We start from the raw sequence: 21,899 nt of genomic DNA, 5'->3' as shown, positions 1-21,899 counted from the left end.
ATGTTAAACAACTATGAAATGTAAGACGGGCCTTGATTTTATTCATAAAGTGTTCATTGGATTGGGAAAAGTGGAAGAGTTTCAAGAAGGACAGATTGGTAATGTCGACTAAAAAGTCTGATGAAAGTTACAAAGTCTGCCAATGAATTCTTCACAAAAAGTGCCAAAAGGAAAATAGGTCAATTAGATTTCCTATTGAAAAGCTTGCATTTACAAACATCTGAACTTCCTCTCTGGTCTTTTTGAGTAAGTGCGATCTCCTCTGGTCAAGCTGAACTGTGCCAGCGCTTGTAGACGGCCACAGGGTTGATATTCCAGTGTTTGTGGAAGGAGATTCTGGGTTCTACCGAGCCAGGAGCTCTTTCACGTAATTATCTGGACGTGCCTCTGGTCAGAGAGGAAAACAGATGATTCCAAAAGCTCACTACACATTTAGGACCTCAATCATGACATGCGAGAGAACGTCTTGGATGAAGGTTTCTGAATAGGATCCCTAAATGTTACTTTCAACGATTTAATAAAAATCAGAACAAAGAGTTTCTAAATTTATTGCGCTTTGTTTAACTCAAATTCACCTGTTGTGTTTCACAATTTTCAAATAAAAAAATATATTGTGTCTATTTGCAGAAAATGAAAACTGGAGAAACAGGTCAAAATAAAGGAAAGATGATCTGTTTTTTCAGACCTCAAATACTGCAAGGATCCATATTTGTATTTTTAATGTGATAAACGTAATGTGCTGCCAAAGACCAGAGTCCTGGAGGCTAACGGGGAACATTGTCACACTAGACAGGACGGGAGGCCAATATTTGAGTGTCTGAAAAAAACAGCTCTGGTGGCCACTGAGGTGCAGGCAATTCGGGTGGTCATGGGTCGTGGCTGTATCGCTGGGGCAAGGAGCCGAGGAGCTGGGAACGGCTGCCAGCGGGGCAAGGAGCAGGGAATGGCTGACGTGGCTGTGACGCTGGAACCGGCAGAGCTGATCACAACCGTGGCGCAACCTGGGTGTTTGCAGCCATTGGTCCTCATGGCCGTTATGGGGGAAGATTTTAATAACTTTGTCCTCAATGACCTTGTCCACATAAAAACGAGAGCCATTCTGGTCAATGACAAAATTAATCAAATTCACCAGAGCACGGAACAAGGACCAGGAGACAGAATTACTCCTAAAACACGTGACGAGCATGCTGTCACTCCAGCTCACCCGATGAGCACAGCACAGGAATTCCTCCACATACCCACCTCTCCTCGGCCGTCTTGAGGGAGATGGAGAAGTAGATGGTCCTCTGGAGAAGTCTTGTTATAATCCATTATGGATGGTCATATTTTCCGTAGCTTTCTGCCAAAGATCACACTCGAGAGATACCCACAAATGATAAGACGCACACAGCTCTAACAAATGTTACTTGAAAGACACGACAATGAACAAAGGAAGAGGCTGAAGCTGTGTCCCAAATGACAAACTATAGACTATGCACTATGCACTCAACCATGTAGTGTGTGAATTTTAAAATGGTAGTGTTGTCCCAAATGTAATACTAAACGGTTGATACTAACTGAAAAAACATTGGTTTATAAGCAAATGCTGCGACCGTTGAGTGCATGACGTGTCAACAGTTCCACAAATCATATTTTGGGTTGGAAAATCCAGGTACTTAAAGTGCACTTTTTTGAGAATTTTCAATATTCATACTACTTTCACTACAAAATGACAAAGAATAGTGCATACGTGCACGATTTTGGATGCACCTTGAGTATATGGAGAGTCCAGAAAAAGAGGTTGATGACTGGCAAGTGCGGGTGATTGCTGACGAGGGACTGATGATGGAGCTTGGGAGGATGATCGGAAGTAAAGTCCATGGGGAAACACAGGGAGAAACAAAGAGAACCGTGACAATAAACGTCATTTTATAACAGTTTTCATGTGTCTTGCCATTCTGTCACTCTTTCACATTGTTGTTGGATGACTTTATGTCACTCCTGAGGTTTGATTTAGTTGAAATTCAACAGAAACTGGACTGGCAACAATAGATCTAGAAATTCTGATCTTCACACCAAAACCAAAACAGTAGCCCAAACCTGGCAACTCACCCTCCACATCCTGTGACGTAACTGTACCCATCCCTGTTCAGCCTATAGCCATAATGCTCTCCAACACTTCCAGCTTCACTAGAGTCATAACAACTCAGCAGCCTCCGCAGTCGGGGGAGACTGAAACAAAATGATCATACATTACATGACAATCAGACAATGTGTGACTTGTCTATCAGTAATAATTTAACATGCACAAAGGCACAGATAAGGCAGCTTGTGACAAGCTGAACTACAGCAGAGCTGAATGTACGCTTACTTTACAGGACATTACCATTATGATAAATCTGCCCCACTGTCCTGCAGAGATAAAACAGCACATTTTTCATTCGAGCATATTCCCCGTGCATGAGTATTCCAAAAGAGGTCATACCTGGGGATTCACAAGCCTCTAAATGGCATTAAATGTTCTTATTTTCGTCTCATTGAAGTTGTATTAAAGGGCTGCGCTTTATATGGATGTAGAAAAATTCAAATTGGTTGGAAACCCAGTCTAAATTTTGCTCCAATATCAAGACTGTGACCTTCTGTGCTTTGTCACATAATGAGAGTACTTTTGTGTGGGCGAACTTGATTTTCAGGTTCCAGTCACACTGACGGCTTATTTTGCGGATGGCAAAATTCGAGATTAAGGATGAGGCAACATGTTTATTGGGAAATACATTCATTATTATAGATGCATCTAAAGGATTCTATACTGAAAAACAACTATGATTTGCGAATTTGTGGGGAGTTTTATGTTATAGTTTTTGCACAGTTTTTTATGTTACCTGAAAAAAAGGCAAAATACTAACATTTACTTTCTAAAAGTGTGTGAACCTTTTTTTTTAATTGTAAGTTAAATTAACTTTTAAAAACAGTGCAAAACTTGTGCAAATGAACACAAAAAGATTCAGTAAATTCTATACTAAAGTTGTTTTTTACAGTATGTTGAAGACATTTACATTTATTCATTTGGCAGATGCTAGGAGAGCATATAAATATTATGTCAACACACTAAACAGTAGTTTACAAGGCCTTGCTACTAGGAGGATTAAAGCTGGAGTAAGAAAGAGAGAAAATAAACAAAAGGGATTTTTATTTTTTTAAGACACAAGACATAGATAGTTTTTGGAAGGGTGCTGCAGTTCGGGTGGATGCTGGCCGTTCATTCCACCACAGGGGAACCGAATGAGTAAAAAGACATATTACAATACAACAACGTCTTCAATTTTCAGTGAAATTTTAATTTTGGTGAATGTTCCTCAAACCCTTGAAGGTCCAGTGTAAGAAATGCATCGGCATCTAGTGGTGCGGTTGCGAATTGCAACCAACAGCTCACTCTACCCCTTTCTTTCAAAGCACTATGATGGCTGACAAATGACTATACTACTAGAGATACTGTCAGGTTTTCGCTTCTTTGTTGAATGAGATAACACATATAGGAAACGCACTCTGAAGAGCAGTTGGTCCTTTAAGGGGCTACTGTAGAAACAACATGCTGAACTCCATGCAAGGGGGCTCGCGGTATATGTAGATAGAAATAGCTCATTCTAAGGTAATAAAACCATAACGCATCATTATGTAAGGACTTTATACACCTCTGAAGACATAGTTATGTATACTATATTGCATTTCTGTTAAAAGATCCTTCAAAAAATTACACACATCACCTTTGAAATCAGACGATTATGTTTCACCTGATCACTGTGTCATCATGCACTATGAGCAGGCGCCTTTGTTATGACTAGCAAACCTCTTCAAAATGGCAAATGTTTTGGCACAGTGTCCTGTAAATAAAACCAGAGAGCGGATTGTAACTTATCCATAGCCTTTAGGAGTGTGTCAGAGGGGTAACAAATATTTGTATGCCTTTTCATGTCTTCTTGTTTGTATCTGAAATTACTAAATTTTGGAGGATTAAAAAGGGTTCGTTTTTTCAAACCCTTTGCCTCCAACCAACTGGCTCCATTCTGGTGAGTAACCGATTTGCGCGGTCAAATATATTCCTGATGTATTAAATTGCGTCTCGTCCAGCATCTTATTCAGAATGAATATCTTGTTTTATTTATAACACAATTGTCTATAGAAGTGAAGGGGCTTGCGAACAATGTGATAACGTTTTCGTAACAGATTTCACTGAAAGATTATATATAAAAAATTCAAAAAACTATTTTCAGTTCATAAAATATATATAATTGAGAACAAACACACAGATTATAACATGCAAGGTATCCAAATAAGACCACAGTCAATGCCAAAGGGACAAAAAGAACCAATGAATGTTTAAAGGAACAGTTCATCTAAGAATCTACATTCTGACTATATTTCTAAATCTGTATAAATGTCTTTGTTTTGATGAACACAGAGAAAGATATTTGGAAGAATGCTTTATAACCAAACAGTTCCTAGCCACCATTGACTATACCATACATTTCTTTGAAAATATTTTTGTTCTGTTGAACACAAAAGAAGATATTTTGAAGAATGAAGGAAAGCAAACAGTGCTGGGGCCCATTTGTATAACATTGTCATTTGTTGTACTATGGTAGTCAATGGTGGCCAAGAAATGTTTGGTTACAAGCATTCTTCCAAATATCTTTCTCTGTGTTTAGTAGAACCTAGAGATTTGGAACAACTCGGGGTGAATAAATGGTGACAGAATTCTTATTTTCGGGTGAACTTTTACTTTCTCCTCCATTGAAAAAACCACACTCAAAATAATGAAGCAATATGGTGTCAAAAATACATTTCAATGACTGCAGATTTCAATTTAGGTTGCCTACCCAAAAGCACAGTCATTCTTTCAATGATGTTTCTTCAGTTTCCTGTACCTAATCCATTCTATCCTTTCAGACTCTGAGTATGCAGCAGGATTTTAGCTGCGGCAATAACAACGTTTGACATTATTCCACGCTTTTTTTTTGGAGCCCTGAGAACCTTCTGGATAAAATTGCAAAGGAAGGAAATTTTACATTAAGTCAAACAGAAAATCAATGCAGGAACATCCATTGAAGTTTGGTATTATTGGCTGATTACGTCAATGTTGCTTAAGCCATTTGCTGACAGTGTCGTTACACAGCCACACTCCAGCATCCCTGTGGAGCATTAGAGGGTCAAAAGAAACAGCGAAGATTAGGACTCTGATCTCCTCATCATCAAAGATATATATGAAAAGAGGCTACATCAGCAAATTGCCCTGATGTACAATTCTCACCCAAGAACCCAGGAGCGAGAGGGTGTCGAAGATTTCCTCTGCTCAGGTCTAGCAGGTTAATAGCAGCTGCCTCTGCTAAGGAAAGTGAAAAAGTATATACCAGAATAAAGGGAAGTGCATAAAAGCATTGCGGCACCTATGAAAAAGAAGCTCTCCCGTGGAAGCAGATGATAAGGTCAGCTAGACATGGAGAAAGACAGGAGGAGGACAAAACATACTGAGAGCTCCGGAACAGCGGATACCTGGATTTGTGGGAGTAGTGTTTGTTCAGAGCATTAACACAACACGGCTGACTGAGATCCACACACACAGATACAGACAAACACTCAAGGGAATATTTGGCTCCTGATGGCCTGTAGTGCATAACAATGTGTCTGTAAGGTCTAGGGTACAGGATAGGAAAGCAGTCAATTAGTCTGTTCGTGAAATGGCCAATTAGACGAATGAAATTAGGGTAGAATCTCTAGTGTTGATGGGATGTTGGACAGCTGCAATATACTGTATTGTACAAAGTAAATGATTGTTTTATGTTTAGATATAAATGCAGGTGGTGGAATGGGCGGGGCTAAAAAAATAAAGAAACTTTCAAAATTTACTCTCATGCCATCCTAGAAGTACAGTAGCAGTCTAAATATGAGATGTATGGTCCAAAATGGACCAAACTCAAAAGAAATTGCCATTTATTGGACAAGATTATTTGGCAAATAATCAGGGAATATGGGTTTTATTATAATATACAAGAAATACAGAAAAGGTCAGGGAAATATAACACACATTGGCAACCTTTTTATGTTTTGTTATTAATAGGGATGTAACAATATCAAAATCTCACTGTACGATAAAACCTTGGTATAAAGTCCACGCTATTTATTGCAATATTTAAAATGACAAATCACGGCATGCCATAAGCATCCTCTTTTCTTTCTCCTCTAATCATAACTGTTGCTTAGATGTGTGAGTTATAGTATGAGATGGGTCAAATGACCTAAATCTCCCTTTTATAAAATAAAATAATTCCACCTATTTTTTCTAACATCCTCTATGTTAGGTCCGGAAGACAATTTTGCTATTGCGATAACATGATATCGATAATATTGTTACATCCCTAGTTATTAATATTAAATATTAATGTAAAGAGTTCATTTGAAAAAACAGGTAACTCAGTTTTTAAAAATGTTCAAAAAGTAGAGTTTTTTATTGTGCATTTCAACTAATATCCAACTATAAGGTGGTTTTGATGAAGTAATAATAACAAAACAAATCCAGCTAACTAACACTATAAAACACACAACATAATAAAAAACATGATTTCCTTTTTTTCTTTAGTAGTCATTTTTTCGCCAAGCCTCCTTATATTGTTCTAAAAGCTGAACCGTAGTTAACACACTAAAACACAACTACGCAACACATGCACAAAGATAATGTTTAATACCTATTTCCCAAAAAATATATATTTTCCAAAGTTCTCTTTTGGCCACTATACAGTATGTTACTCAAACATGGCAGCGCAGTAATAACTTTAAATCTCTTTGGCTCTTGCATGTCTCGTGACTAAAGTAAATGTAACATGTGTTTTTCATGACGATTCATGCAATAAATTTGGACTTTGAGTTTCAAATCTCATTGGTTAGTGAATTACTTCTATGATGGATGTGCTTTCTTGAACTTCACCATTATAAGCACCATAAGAAAATAACACAACTGCACTTGAATAAAAAACAGTTTGCGTCTACCTGAAGAAAGAAAGTCATACATCTGAGATGGCATGAGGGTGAGTAAATTATGTGATTTGTATTCCTATACGGCAGAAGAGAAGGGAGAGAAAGTGTTTTAGCAGAAGCAAACTTTCATTAAAGATTACAAAGACATGAAGCAAACAAACAAATCTGAGTCATACAGCCAGAAACGTGCACTAGTCAGGTAATATGGTTAAACTTTGAATTCATAAAAAAAACTAGTGTTACATAAGAGCATAAACAAGATTTATAACTTTTCTGCGAGTGCAAGCGTCACCTGTTCTCTGAAGGGGTTGAAGGGCAGCACACCACTGCTCCTCATTCTGGTTCACAGACAAAGAAACCGAAGGAAGAAAAGAAAGCGGGGGGCAGAAGTCCAATTTAGGGGACAGGTGTGGAAAGTCCTCAGAGGCTATTCTAAGCTCTTTCATCATTACCAAGGTTCCTGGAGATGGACACTGGATATATGATGTTTTAATGGAGGGCTAGAAGGGTCTGGAGACTTTGTGAAGGGAACGGATTATCTATAGACTGAGGTCAGTGCTGGTAAAGGTCCAAAAGGAGTTTTTTGCCATGACTGCCAATGGCGAGTGTTGGAGAACTCTCCAGTTATGAATATTTTTTTGGGCCACGGAATAGTATTTTGGATTATTTGTATTAATAACAAAACTGTGTGCCTGTGGACAGCTGTGACATGCTGTCAATTATCACAGTTTAGTTTGGAAAAGACATTAATAAAAAAACTTGCTGCCTGCTCACATCATAGACATCCATTGTAGTTGCATGATTTCATAACCATTAACACATTCTTTGTTTGCTTTTACAAACCTAGGTATGAGTTGAAATTGCTCTGTCAACGGAATGCCAGACGTGCTGATGACAGATCATGACTTTGACTCTAAATATTCCTTTAACTAAAGCCAGAGGCGTTGTTCAGACAGGCAGCAAAATCAGATTGTTTGGCACATGATGTCCACAAACCACATCCATATGTGGATGTACATGAATCGAATACATATGAAATCAGCTATATCGTATTTTTGGGATGTTTCCGTAGAATTAAATCAGATTTCAAATGTTTGCTCACTCCATTCTCTTATTTTGCAAATGCACAAATACTTAAAATGGTTTCTCTTCTCACTCACCAATCCATCTCGGCGGAGTGACATTAGCTCTCAGCTTTTGTATGACACTTCCAGTACATCATTATACCAATCGATGTGGACACACCCTGAACAAACAAATCCAAATTCATCTTTGCAATCTGACACAATCATACAAATCAGATTTGAAATCAAAATGTGTTCGTGTGCAATGTTAAAAAAGCTTTGCAATCAGGATTCCGCAAAGAACCTCCAAAGTAAACAACTATAAATGCATTTGCAAAGATAAAGACACCGTAACTCAATTCACCAAAGTCATCGATATAAGCATCTTATATTATTTCTTTGTGGCAAGCTTGTCAAACACGAATCCATTAACAAATCTTCGTAAGCAACAGAGAAAAACAAAGGCGAACAAAAAGCATTACTGTTTAGTATGAGCAATAAACTGATGTTAATCGACTCAAAGTAACAAATGCCCCATCCATTAAGCTAACTTAAGTCAGGCTATGAATAAAACACTTTCTCCTGCTTTGCAAAGTTTGACATCAAGGTGGTTTCCATTTAGACACCGCATCGCGTTTAGTCCATTTAAATGTGAAAACACATCATACTTTTTATGCTTTTGGGTGGATGATAAGAACTTTTATACTGTATGTTCTTAAAGGATGCGAGCACACTACATCAAAAAATGGAAATGTTTTTGTGTGTTTTTTTAATCCCACCTGCGATATTTCTCATCCTTTTATGAGTTTAGAGACTGTAATTCACCGTAGGCAAGCCAACGCTTGTCAGGACAGGGTAATTGATTCGCAACTTAATTTTAAAGAGTGCCTGCACGTTCCTCTGAGGGTGTGATGGATAAAAGGTGAAAATGATCAGAACACTCAAGTCGCTCCCCGTGGAAACGGATAAAGAGGCGAACCTCTCTTCGTGTTGGGGACTCCCAGGGGAACTGTGGGTGTATATGGATATGTCATGTCAATGTAGTACTCAAACCAAGCAGCCTCTTTTTCCCACGTCTGTTTCACTACAGGACCTGCGAAAAAAGAGTAAATAATGCCGATTAAGCGAGTGTTATATTTTCTTACTTGGGATTATAATGCATGCAATGCTTTAACTAAAGATAAAGGCAAACTTTTGTCAGATGTTTTATCTGCAGTGATATGATCTTTTTAATTGCACAAAAAAAAATGTTGAAGCGTTTAATGCCACCCCGGGGCTGCTATAAATCAATCTCTAAAGATAATCATGCAAATCGGTGCAATTATAGCTGACCGGCTGTAAAATGGCTCCCGGAATATAAAACAGCATTTATACCTGTCGTGTAACATGGTGGTGAGACACCAGAGATGAGGGGCGGAGGCTTATGACTATCTGTGAAACTAGAGAGTATGATGTTTCTGCAAAGTTCAAGAATAAAACTTGTGCCGTTACAATTAATACAATCCATTCAAATCAAATTCACGGCTCTTTCTGACATAAAGCTGTGTGAGTCTCAAAGCGACTAACAGCTGTAATTATTCTCTTCTATCATCGTCTAACTGTAATCCACCCGCCAGACACTTTTGTGCTATGATGTGTTTTACGGGGCTTCTTTAATAATAAAGACTGATTGATCCATTCCATTCAAAACACCGCCTTCCTCACAATCTGTGGAGGAAATAAAAGCACAATAAAAGAGGGAAACGTTTTAACAAGCCTAGATTTTCTTCTTCGGTAATCTACAGCTGAGTTTTATATATAAACTTTGGATGTTGATAATGAGACTTCCGTTTAAAGATGTGGTGTGACATTTCTGCCCTGTTTCCCAAACACTCAGATTGCCTTTTCTGCACGGGCACTTGGCACAAAAAAAGTTCTATACAAGAATAACAGAAAAGTTCTATACAAGAATAACTTAACACAAAATACAAAAACTTAAATGTTACAACATTTAAAAAAGTCGTACTTTATACGGTATATAGACGGTTTCAAAGCAACAACATAAACCAACGTTTCTGCCCATGCACGCTTTTGAGTAAACATAATAGGGTCCCTCTCGGTTATTTCTGAAAACAAGCAAAAGAAACAACAAGTCAATTACATTAGCTAGCAAGTATGTATAGCCAGTATTATTTTGGGTTACCAGTAGAAGAACCCTTTCTTGGCTAAACTTAAATGCAAGTTACACGACCCATTTTACAAATTGTATATTTAATTAAATGAAGATACAATAAAACTAAAATAATTTTTTTTAAGAAAATTATACAAAAAATACTGATATAAACAAAAATTCGTATAAATCGATTAAAATATAGATAGTTATATTATTAGCCACTAGCCAGACTGATTTACAAACACAGACCAGAAGTTAACTTCGGGCCAGGCGTGCATCCGATGAAACCGTCTATGCATTACTGGTCATTATTAGTGTTAGTAAATGTTATGTCAAAAGGAACTAAAAATATTTAATATTAAAACCATTATATCATTAATAAACATTAGAAAAGACTAAGGAATGTTACAGTAGCCTATTACTCACTTCAAGTTGACTATTGCATTTGCTCATGTCCAAATATGCAATTATCACCATTAAAACTTGTACAATGTTCAGCCAATGCATGATGGGTAAGAGATGGGTTGTAACAATACACGATTCGACACAATACATAATAGGAAAGTAGTATTTGGAACAAAATTTCAAAATATGGACCTGCCAAATAACAGATTAAGACATTTAGACAACCGTGCCAAACATTCAGAGCTGAGAACAGTTCGCCGTGTCGAACCAGGCTCACGTGGAAACATAACTGTAACCGTTTCAGACTGTGCTCATTGTTATCCAAACCCAGTACGGATTACTACAGTAAAGATTTTACTCACCTCTGTCTGCATGAAATCATGTTTTAACAGCAACAAATATGTCCTCCTTCATTACCGGGTCTCCCTACAAAAAACATAACAAAAGAAGTTAATTGTCTGCCACTATCAAAGTTTGGACGTTACAGCATTTGGGTACGGTTCCTATACTCTTGGGTTTGGCAAGACTTCCAAGACACTAGAATGTCTTTGTGTCAGCTCGACGGGGACATTTTGTGAAAAAAGTAATTTTAGGAAATTCGAACTCATAGGTTTTTGATTATCTTTCAAAGCCAGAAAGAACATCAAATGCCATAAGGCCACATGTAGGAATCCTTAGGATGTCAGTCTATCATGGCATAAAATAATTAAAGCAACCCAGCACTGGCTGACGAACAACTCAATTATTCCAGTTTGACCTTCTCTTGGCATCTCTTCTCAACAGTTTGTCATGGTTTCATTATGGCTGCAAGCTTGTAAAAATCTCTCTGAGCAGATCGAGCGTGTTGGCGTTTATGATACATACGCAGGTGGGGGAAGAAGGTGTTGATGGTCATAACGCAGTATTTTGTGGAGGCCGATCCATGCGGTTCAGAGCTAAACTTATTCACTGCAGTCAATACAGGACCCGTACCCTCCTCCCAAATGTAAAGGCGATCTTAAACATCAATAAGACGAGCAGAACGTGAGATCTCTTACTCTATCAAGGAATCAATGTCCATTGAAAGAATGAAATCCTGAGAGATCTAATATAATTAAAACCCATCAGTGCACTTCAGAGATCAGAGGAAAATAAAGCTATTTTTAAAACAAAAAAGACACCAGTAAGTTCAATGTAACAAATGCTGATTAAAAAAAATGATTTATTCTTTGTAGTTTTGTAAGTTCTATCAACTTGCAACTTTCGGTAAGACATGTAATGCATCTCCGTGCCGTTCTATTTTGATATTTTCTGATTCAAGAAGAAACAAAAAAGACACTAGATGAGTTCATTATGGGGTGAACTATCCCTTTAAAGGGACAGCTCACCTAAACATTGTCACAATTTATTCATTCTAGAGTCCTTCCAAATCTGTCTACATTTCTTTGTTCTGATTAAAAAGATATTTAGAAGAATGCTTGTAACCAAACAGTTCTTGGCCACCATTGACTACCATAGTAGGAAAATTGACAATGGTAGTCAAAAGTGCCCCAGAACTGTTTGCTTTCATACATTCTTTAAAAGATCTTCTTTTGTGTTCATTTTTAAAGCAATTTTTCCTATAATGGTAGTCAAAAGAACTGTTTGGTTATAAAGCATCCTTCCATTTCTCTGTGTTCATCAGAACAAATACATTTACACAGATTTGGAACAACTTGAGGGTCAGTAAATGAAAATTGAGAAATTAATAATTCACAACAATGGCAAAGGCATCGTTGTTGTGTGTTGTTGTTGCACACATGCACAGACACATTTCCATTTTTTCCAACATCACTGTTCAGGTAATTGTTAAAACAAGTGCAAATTTGACATCACAGCAACTTGTATTATTAGTTTTGTTTATTTCGATTTAAATAAAGCCATTATAAGCTAATATCTTCTTTTCTGAACATCTCGTTTCTACCGTGTAAAACTAGTGAGTTCGGAGAAGCCTGTTATAGACCTGCATCAATGGAAACCACAAAAGTGGCACTGAGAGTTCTTTCTGGAACAAACTGTCTCGTTTTGATTAGCGAGTGAGAAGAGACGGGGTGAAGGGGTATAGCTTCTTTCAATGTCATACAATTCCAAACTCTTTAAAGCATAGGTCATGCATTATGACTTCTTTACACTGTTAAACATGCTGTATTCTCAAGATTAACATGGTCAACTTGTCCAAAAACGAGTTATGTGTATGACGTAGTATTGCTGTGCTCGATTCACTCCACCACAGGTTTTGGAAAAGTTTTTTTTTAATATGGATTCCAGTTTCGTAATAAAGGTATACTTAGTCCCTTATTGGACAATTCTCCCGGAAAAGCACACCCATGTGTTATCCAGCGACCGAAAGAGCACGCCCACGTGCGAGCGGGAGCGAAAGAGTACGGCCCATGGGTCAACCAGCCATGTGAGAAAGAGCACGCCCATCAATGCCGCCGCTTTACTCGGCTGACGGAAGTTTAGCTGTGTTTGTTTACTCACTGTATTTGGGTGATGAATGTTATATAAACGGTGGTTATAAATGTGTGTACGTGCATAAAGTAAACAACACAGATTTATAGTGAATCAATGTGTTTATGCACACCTCCAGGCGCTCGTCTTTTTTCGGAAATAATCTTAGAGCTGTATCTGTCTTTTATAAATTTGATCAAACTAAATAATCTTCGAAGATACGAAGTATGAAATACTGTATAGCTACTCAAGATTAATATGTATGTATGTTGCAGACAGCTAATTATTTCAACTTTATTTGACACTTTTTTTTGAGACATGACACTCAAGTGTGTATAGAGAAGGTGTATGACCTAAGCTGCGAAGAGCAGAAATCTAAAGAAAAGGAGTATGTTATCCGTGTATGGGTCTTGCAAGGAAGAAAAAGACGATTCAATTCATTCTTTTGTCAGTATGCTTTTAAGAACATCTCATGCGAATGCATCAGAGATCTTTCAGAGCCGTTTCAAACTGCTCAAGGAAACAGCAAGTGCTACCATTTCAAAATAATGAATATTTAACAAGCAAAGTCCACAAGGGCTTCTGACACATGTGGGAGAACTCCATTCACACACATTCAAGAAGTTTGTGTACTTTCTCACCTCGCGCTGAAGGTCAATCGTGAAATCCGTTTTGGGCGGCTCGTAATTCACACGTTCTGAGAGAAAACACCAAAAAAAGCATTGAAAGTCTAAAACAGCAACTCGTGTTGGAGTTCCACGAGAAGCACACAGATGAAATCTGACCGCTTAGCCAAGGGGCAGCTGAGGGCCCAGCCAGCCATCAAGTCAGGATAACTGAAGCTGGAGGGGTCTTCCCAGAAAGCGTATTGGGGGATGATTGTGGGTTCCTCATCACGGAGGGCTCTGCCCAGAAACCATTCCTGTAGAGAAAAGACACTCTAGTGAGAACAAGAGACTTAATCTGCCAAACCCTGTTTCCAGCTGCTCCTTCATTACTGCAAGTCTGCGGGAGATGTTTTTTTATATATTGTGTTGACCTATCTACTGTTTCTCCAGGGAAAGTTGGGTAATGGAGTTGTTGCGCTTTAAAGCTTCACTGAGGTCTTACGGCATTTCTGAGATTAATTTCTCATGGCCTAAATATCTTGCGGTGCGAAACAACACTTTGTCGTTAATGTAATGTAAATAAGACGGTTGCCAATTCCTGTGTAAGATCCGAAAATGTGTAACTTATTGACAAGGGGTTTGGATGGTGCTTTTGTCCAATGACTCATTATAATATTTGACTGAGTAACTTATTCCAATGTATAAATAGAAATGTCTGAGAAAACAAACACTTGTCGGACAACTTTTTATATCCCAAACCTGTATGACTCTTTTTCTTTGGAACACAAAAGAAGATATTTTGAGTAATGTCTGAGTGGTTTTGTCTCCATACAATGGAAGCAAAGTTCTTAAAAAGACCTTCTTTTGTCTTCTGCAGAAAAGAGAAAGTAAAGTTTTGAAATGAAATGAGTAAATGATGAAAGAATTTTTCTTTTTTGGGTGCACTATCCATTTAAAAACTACAATAATAATTTCTTGGTAGAAATACGATCAAGAGGTGTTGAAGGTCAACTTAAATTCATACAGAAACTATGCTCCCACGCCAATCGTAAGTGGTATATCAAAGGCAGTGACAGAAACATCTATAATGCCATCAAATTTGATGAAGATATTTCAGGAGACAGGAGCTTGAGGCAAACATTGGTTTCGGATGTGCCTTGATGCCTTCCTACCTTGGAAAGCAGTCTCTGAATGCTGAATTCTGTCATAATCTACTCATGATTTAAATGCTGCAAATCCATGAAAGCAATTCCTTTAAATCTCATTTGCTGCACACATGCAAGAAACTGTAAGACAAGCTTGCAAAATAAGTTTTGACTTGGTAATTCAGCACTTTTCTTATTAGTTTGGTAGAAAAGAAAGAGTCTCCTCAGGGAAAAACACAGGTGGCATTTCACACAATCAAGAAACAACTGATGTGAGGAAGGATCCCTAAAGGCTTCCTCACGGCTTTCAGAAGATACGTTTAAAGTAAGAAATGAAATGCCTCCCATGTTAAATGTTGCTTTTCATCAGTAGACATGCACATTCGGCTGAGCTGTACATCTCCAGGCACACACTTCAGCAGAAAATTCATACATTCAGTTTTACTGACATGATTAATGTTCAGCACCTCAACCAATGACAAGCTCTGTTAGCTTTGGCTTGTTGGAATCAAAAACATTTATTGCTGTACAAATGTTACAGTAAATTAAGCGTGACGTCTTGTTTTTGCAACAATGAAATCCAAACCAGCAGCCCCTCACCTGGCCCGCATGGAATTCGCTCAGCACCCGCAGAAGCTTACGCAAGATCACGACGGTCTCCTCTTCCAAAAACACAATCCATTAAGATGTTTGACAGTACGGAGATGCGAGGCTAGAAACGAAGTAGAAACAAGAGTCTGGCTGGAGAACATGTGCCTGTGAATATGCACTCATAATTCTGACATATCAAGTGATGTGGGGGAGTACACTGTGTATTTCGTTTGTATCCGTCGTGAGGTGTTCTCACCACGGTAATGCCGGAAGAATGGCCCAGTTCCCGTCGTAGTCTGACAGCTCGGGAAGAAGCACAACATCTGGAGCACTCTGTGAGATGCCACAAAAATTTTAAATACAGACAACTCATTTCGAACAGTATTTTTCAGACCTCAATGCAACCTGATCACAAAGTTAAATAGCATTAGATTGCTTTTTTCTCAGTCAGAAATACATATTTTCGTGTTTTAAATACAATGCCGTTATTTACACTTTGTCAGCAGCGATGGCATTCCAGATAGCCCATGTAAGATGTCTGCTAAAGATCTGGAAAACATCTGCTGTGTAAAAACATGTCATACATACTAAAATCATAAAGATCTTACAGACATCTAGACGTATTCCAGATGAACAAACAATCAAAAAAATACGTTTTGCAGATGAAAATGCATGCATTAAATAGATGTCTGCCAGATGTATGTATGTATGTGTGGTAGAGGTCAAGAACGCAGGTATTGAAGGAGAATCGTCAGGTGGAATTTTGTGCCTGAGACTATTTGTATTCAGCAAATGCGCTTAAAGGACTGAACAGTATAGATGAATAAATGTGATAGCGCTGAGATTGAGGTTATGAAGAATGTGCTGGAAAATTGAGCAGATGGAAGATCAAGAAGACAACATTTGTGAGAGCGTGCACACGGGCGCTTTTACAGCTTGATTGACAGCAGAAAAATAAAAAGGTCCGAATAGGCCCACTGTTTGAAAGCCTATTTTGTTTTATTAAAAGTGTGTTTTAAACCTTCTGTCCTTTTTGAATGTTGCAATTTCAGACTGCTTTGCATAATAGAGGTGATAGTCTGGGCTCGACTCCCACAGATTGACCAACCAGCAACAAAAATAACAGTATAGCTTGACATTCAAGAGATTATACTTCTTTCTAAAGATATTTTCATAAACGTTAAGGTTAAAGCTGTGTGGCACCAAATATAGCAGCAGACAGAAAATGTATAATAGACCTGTGCTTATATTCACAAAGACAGGCCAATTGCAAGCGTTATGCTTTTATAAACAAAAAGTTGAGAGTATCTTTGGGCAGTCAGGTCACATTTTTTCTTTCTTTGCCAACGAAAAAGAAGAATGGAGCCGTTGCACAAGGGAACACCTGACATCATGAACTGTATGATACAAATTTCATAAAAAAATGGTTTGTGCTTAAAGGCTTCCAGTCAGCATATTTTTTAAGTATTAGGTGTGGTGGAGCTACAGTACAGCGGCCAGTTATTCTGTCAAATTCAGCGACGCATGCCACACGATTATGACAGAATCTGGAGAAAATGAAAACAATGAGGTGGAACTAAAAGCGGCTATTTGAATTCATGGACTGGAAAAGTGTTCCCAGGAGGCTGCACTTCTAATGCCAGGTCACCGCTGGTCAGCATGCTAATCGCACCTCAGCTCACCGTGTGTATGGGATACAGTAACTCTGGGGAGTCCTGCTCATCAACAGGAGGTCGAGATGCCAACTGAAGCATTCTCACCCGTTCCTCCAAGCATCATCCCTACTGTGAAAACGGACTTCTAATGAGCCTACCTCCCAAAAATAGGTCTCTTGAGTCTCAAAAATCAGCTTCAGGAGTGTTGGAAAGGCAGGCACTTGAAAAACAGTTAACAAAAGGCGTAACTGGGATGGGCTGACTAGGGCCTTATTACCCAGCATGACTCAAAAAGGCTGATATCTGATCAGGTTGAAGAAAATTTTGCTTTTTGTGCAGGTTGCGAGAAAGACCATCAGCAGAGGGGATTTTTGGAATACACACGTAAGCCGACACATTGGGGGACACTGAAATCAAAGGAAAAGCAAAAAGGCTGGAAGATGGTATGGAATTATATTTTTTTAACTCTCACATTGAGTCCAAAATGTCAAGACAAATGTGGAACAACCTCAGCTGAGAAAATAAAAACATTGTAGCAATAATTTTATTCAAGGCTCTGGCTGCAGCATGCGCACGTTCAACATGCACTTTTGGCAAAAGTTTGCACGTCAATTTCTTGCTGGGTAGCAAACACCTGCCAAAAGTAATTTCCGTGTGCTGGTTGTGAACCGTGGTGAAACACATTAGCAAAATGGCCAATTAAAACCGTTGCATAACAGACTCATGCAAATTTGCAGAACACAAAACATTTCTCAGAATTGAATATTATATTTCAATATCACTTTACGTTTATTAACAATAGTTCATTCGTTAGCTAACATAAACTAACAATGTTTATTGCTCTCTCAATTGTTAGTTGCTTTGGATAAAACCATCTGCTAAAACAAACATAATAAATGTAAATATTGTAAATGCTATTGTAAAGGCTATTGGTAAATGCTGAAATTCACATGAATTTATATTAATAAATGCCGAAGTATTTTCATTATTAGTTCATGTTGTCATGTTAACAAATGCAGCCCTTTTGGAAACTTTTGCATGTAATAACATTAAATATGCAATTATTAGTATGGAATGTTTTTGTAGTCTGTCTTCGAACAAGAGTGTACAAAAAGAAGTGCAAAAGTAAAAGAAGCTAATTTTTGTTTCCAGTGGGATTACATGACATTTTAGAACATCAGGAATACATACATATGAACACTGTCTCTCCTGCTGGCAGACATTCAACCAATGTCAGATAAATCATGAGATACACCCCAGCAGACTCCTTCCTCCAATGTATTTAAATAATAAAAACTGGCGCCGAATCTTGCATAACTGGTCAGTGAGGTATCATTACACAAAACAGACACACATTTCATTTCGTAATCAACAACCAAAATCAGTGCTCTTTATTCTTTTGAATGAGTATCCGTTGCTGCTAATATAACCAAGGTGTATATCAAAACATATAATACATATAAAAAGACCAAGACTTGCAGGGCCATGACAACAGGGCCATCATGTGGACAAACTGAATTCTGCAGAAGAAATATTAATTAAGTAAAAACTCAAATTGAAAACCTGCCTTTAAAAAACATCAATTTGTAATTGAAATACATTAATCATGATTCTCTTATGCAGAGAAAACATGGATTATGGACTGGACTAATGGGACAAATGCCCTGTGGATCCAGACTACCGGAAGCCTCTTGGAGACATCACCAAAAAACCAAGCCACAGCAAAGCAGGACTTTAAAGTGATAAACGAATTATAGTGACTCAAGACACAATAATTAGAAATTAGAATTGTTATCAATCTTAAATTACTAGGATAGCATGCTCTATTAATATGCCCCATCTAATTTCCTCTTTATGATTAATTAAAATGTAAAAAAATACTAATATTGTACAGTAAATAAACAGAGATAGAGTTGATTCCTATAGTATATGCAGGTACTTGATAGTAAATACTCCGCTGAACAATTAAACATCTATTTTATTATTACCTGGTTATGGGCTTGAGCCTGATGGAGAGGATCTGTTTTCCTTCACTCTTTGGATGTGATAAGAGTTTCTCTGGCTCTATATCACAAAGATCACATCTTGGAGTTCTGCCACACAAACACACGCAGCAATGAGATTTTTATTTCTGAATAATACTTTCAGGTGTGTTCACATATAATTAATAGATGCGTACAATAGTTGTGGTAAAGATAGACATGTAAATGTATATAGTGTGGACATTTATTACAAGTACATACCATATGATATGAATTGACTACACGGATTTATGTCACACAGGAAGTTAGGAAAAGCCAAAACTGGAACTCACTGGAAACTGTTGCTAAACGTATGAGTAGCAATCTTTTATTGTCTCTGTAAAATTAAAATATGATGTGTTGAAGTTACTTGTAAAATACACTTTTTATGCTAATGTGCCACTGTGTATATGTTTCTCCTGCATGAGGTAAAACATAAAGCTATTAATAATACAAAGTTAAAAGAAAACAATCTGCCTTAAACAGAAAACAAATGTCAAAATGCAAATAGGCTCGTTATTTAAAAGAAGACAGAGAACACTTTTAAAGGTTGAAGTGTAAATCAGTGATGTGTCATTTCTGCTCTTATGAGATATGAGTGTGTTGGCCCTTAAAATCTCTTCTGTTACACACTGAGGCCTCGAGTTTGAGCCGAGATGTAAATCTCAGGAAACGTTATTACTACATAACAGCTTTTAACATTTAGTAATAACTAACCCGGTTCCAATGGCAATTGGAAATATGTTCTAAGATATTAATATGAAAAATAAATCAATGAAAGTGAACAAAGCAATAAAATAACGTGAAGAGATTTCTCTTACATCTAAGTTTTCTCCATAACAGAAAGCCCCTGAAAGGAACCAATTGTGTTTAGTTAAACAACAACAGTTACATTTGTTACAATAACAGTTTAAATGAATGAGAATGATCATCGTGCAATTCCTTGATGCGCGTTTCATGAAATAACGTGACAGGTGTGAAATGAGGTTATTAACGGGCCTCTATACAAACGCTGTCACGGTAAACAGATTATTATTGCATTAACAGTTATTAGTTTTGTCGCGACTGGCCAATCAGAATCAAGCATTGAATGAGCTGTGTAATAAGTTGAGAATGTATATCGCAGACTCACCAACAGAGAACAGCAGAGAAATGTTATGTTATGTCCAGACATGGCTTTCTGTGGGATTTAATGAACTAACATCCGTGCATGCAAATGCAATGCCTGCCGCCGAAGCATGGGACAAATGTGAAATATGCTGGTCAGCGGCCTCTAGCGGTCAGTTGCAGCACGTCGCCACTCTGCTCTGTTTAGACACCGATTAATTTCTGAGATTCTATGTATGAGGAAAAGAAAAAGACCTAATACCATGCATTATATTGTATATATTTAACAATTTTCCGTTTTACAGTGATTTCTTTTTTCAGGTAAATATGCTTTAAAACTGTGTAAAAAGCTATATAGTTAAATGTTAATTAAATTTGCTTAAAAGTTAAAATTGTAATTTTATATTTACATATATTTGTATTACACTGAATGTATATTCAATTTGAGCATTATATTTACAGGCAATGGAACGAGATGGCCCAGACCTTACAAGTTACAAAAACAGAATTGGGAGCCTATTACCTACAAAACAATTGTTCATACAAATAAAAATGGTTTACATAACAAACAACATTTTAACCATCTACTTACCATCGAAACCCTTACAGAATGTCTTTAGTGCTTTGGATATTACGCCAATAGGATTTGAAATGCTTTCAACTAAAAGTGGGGGAAACGTTGCTGAAAGGTGTTTTCTATTGCTTTCTAAATAATACCCCACCAATAGAACCCACATTTATAGTAGAGACCAACCGTTATAGTTTATGTTAAAACTAATACAGTCTATTATAATCGTTACATTTCTGTGACGTTTTTTAGGACAACATAGAGTTATATAGGGTTTGAGATTGTGCTACGTAATATACCCTCTAGAGGGCTCCACAGACCGATTTAACCTCATTCCGTCCTCAACCCCAGTCTCATGACCGCATGGTAATGTATACAAGTCGCCGAATAGTCGATCTGTGGTGACGCAATAGTGTGTCTTATAAAAAAGGCCACCCTCCCATTGTTGTGAAGCTACATAAATCATGTCAGGACAGCCATGGCTGGCTTACACTGTATCGAACGAATGCAAACCAAACGCGTTATTTCCACACGTTTAGACACATGTTGGCTATTAAAATTGTTGTTGTTAAATTCACAATTACTATAACAACATTGTTAATTGCCTGGTCTATCAAACATTTGTATAATATAGGGGTTTATTCATAAAGTATTTTAGGAAATTAGGAAATAAATAAATGAAATTAACAGTGAACACACACACAATCTAAAATACACTTGTTTCCTATCAGTGTGTGTGCGTTGAGCTCCATTTGCGAATTAGTTACGAATGCATGACATCACCGCATAAACGGGAAACGCACTACAAACTATTTCCTTCAACGTTGTCTCATCGGCATGAATAATCAATGAACACTTAAATCGTGACCAATAGGTCATCCAAAAGCAATCTACGGTCAAACCACACCGGGCGAAGGCATCAAGAATCATGTACAAATCCGTCTTAATCTGACCCTTCAGCAACACGCTCTTTGTCTAGGTAAGCATGGCCGAGGGGCGTGGTGCTTTTTACAACTCGAGAGAGGGCGGAGACTCCCTCCCAGCGCGATCGCTGATTGGATTATAATTTAACCCAGTGACTGAGAACGGAATTTCCAGCAAATCGG

The 21,899-nt window shown here is 37.7% G+C and overlaps 1 protein-coding gene across 1 annotated transcript; it reads right to left on the bottom strand.

Annotated features, from left to right (window-relative positions):
• Nucleotides 1-266: 266 nt before the first annotated feature.
• Nucleotides 267-21,723, bottom strand: b3glctb (beta 3-glucosyltransferase b; the record flags this gene model as incomplete). Its single annotated transcript, XM_079447923.1, is given in 17 exon segments — nucleotides 267-344; nucleotides 347-387; nucleotides 1,205-1,296; nucleotides 2,092-2,211; nucleotides 3,771-3,813; nucleotides 3,816-3,860; nucleotides 9,052-9,165; nucleotides 11,494-11,622; nucleotide 11,625; nucleotides 13,740-13,793; nucleotides 13,871-14,020; nucleotides 15,452-15,532; nucleotides 15,536-15,563; nucleotides 15,699-15,775; nucleotides 19,132-19,161; nucleotides 19,165-19,190; nucleotides 21,696-21,723. Coding segments are annotated over 17 exon segments (1,137 nt in total).
• Between the last annotated feature and the right edge of the window lie 176 nt (nucleotides 21,724-21,899).

The sequence above is a fragment of the Barbatula barbatula genome (assembly GCF_947034865.1).
Source record: "Barbatula barbatula genome assembly, chromosome: 24".
Taxonomy (NCBI): domain Eukaryota; kingdom Metazoa; phylum Chordata; class Actinopteri; order Cypriniformes; family Nemacheilidae; genus Barbatula; species Barbatula barbatula.
The sequence above is the reverse complement of the archived record's forward strand: the minus strand, read 5'-3'. Positions and strand labels throughout refer to the sequence as shown.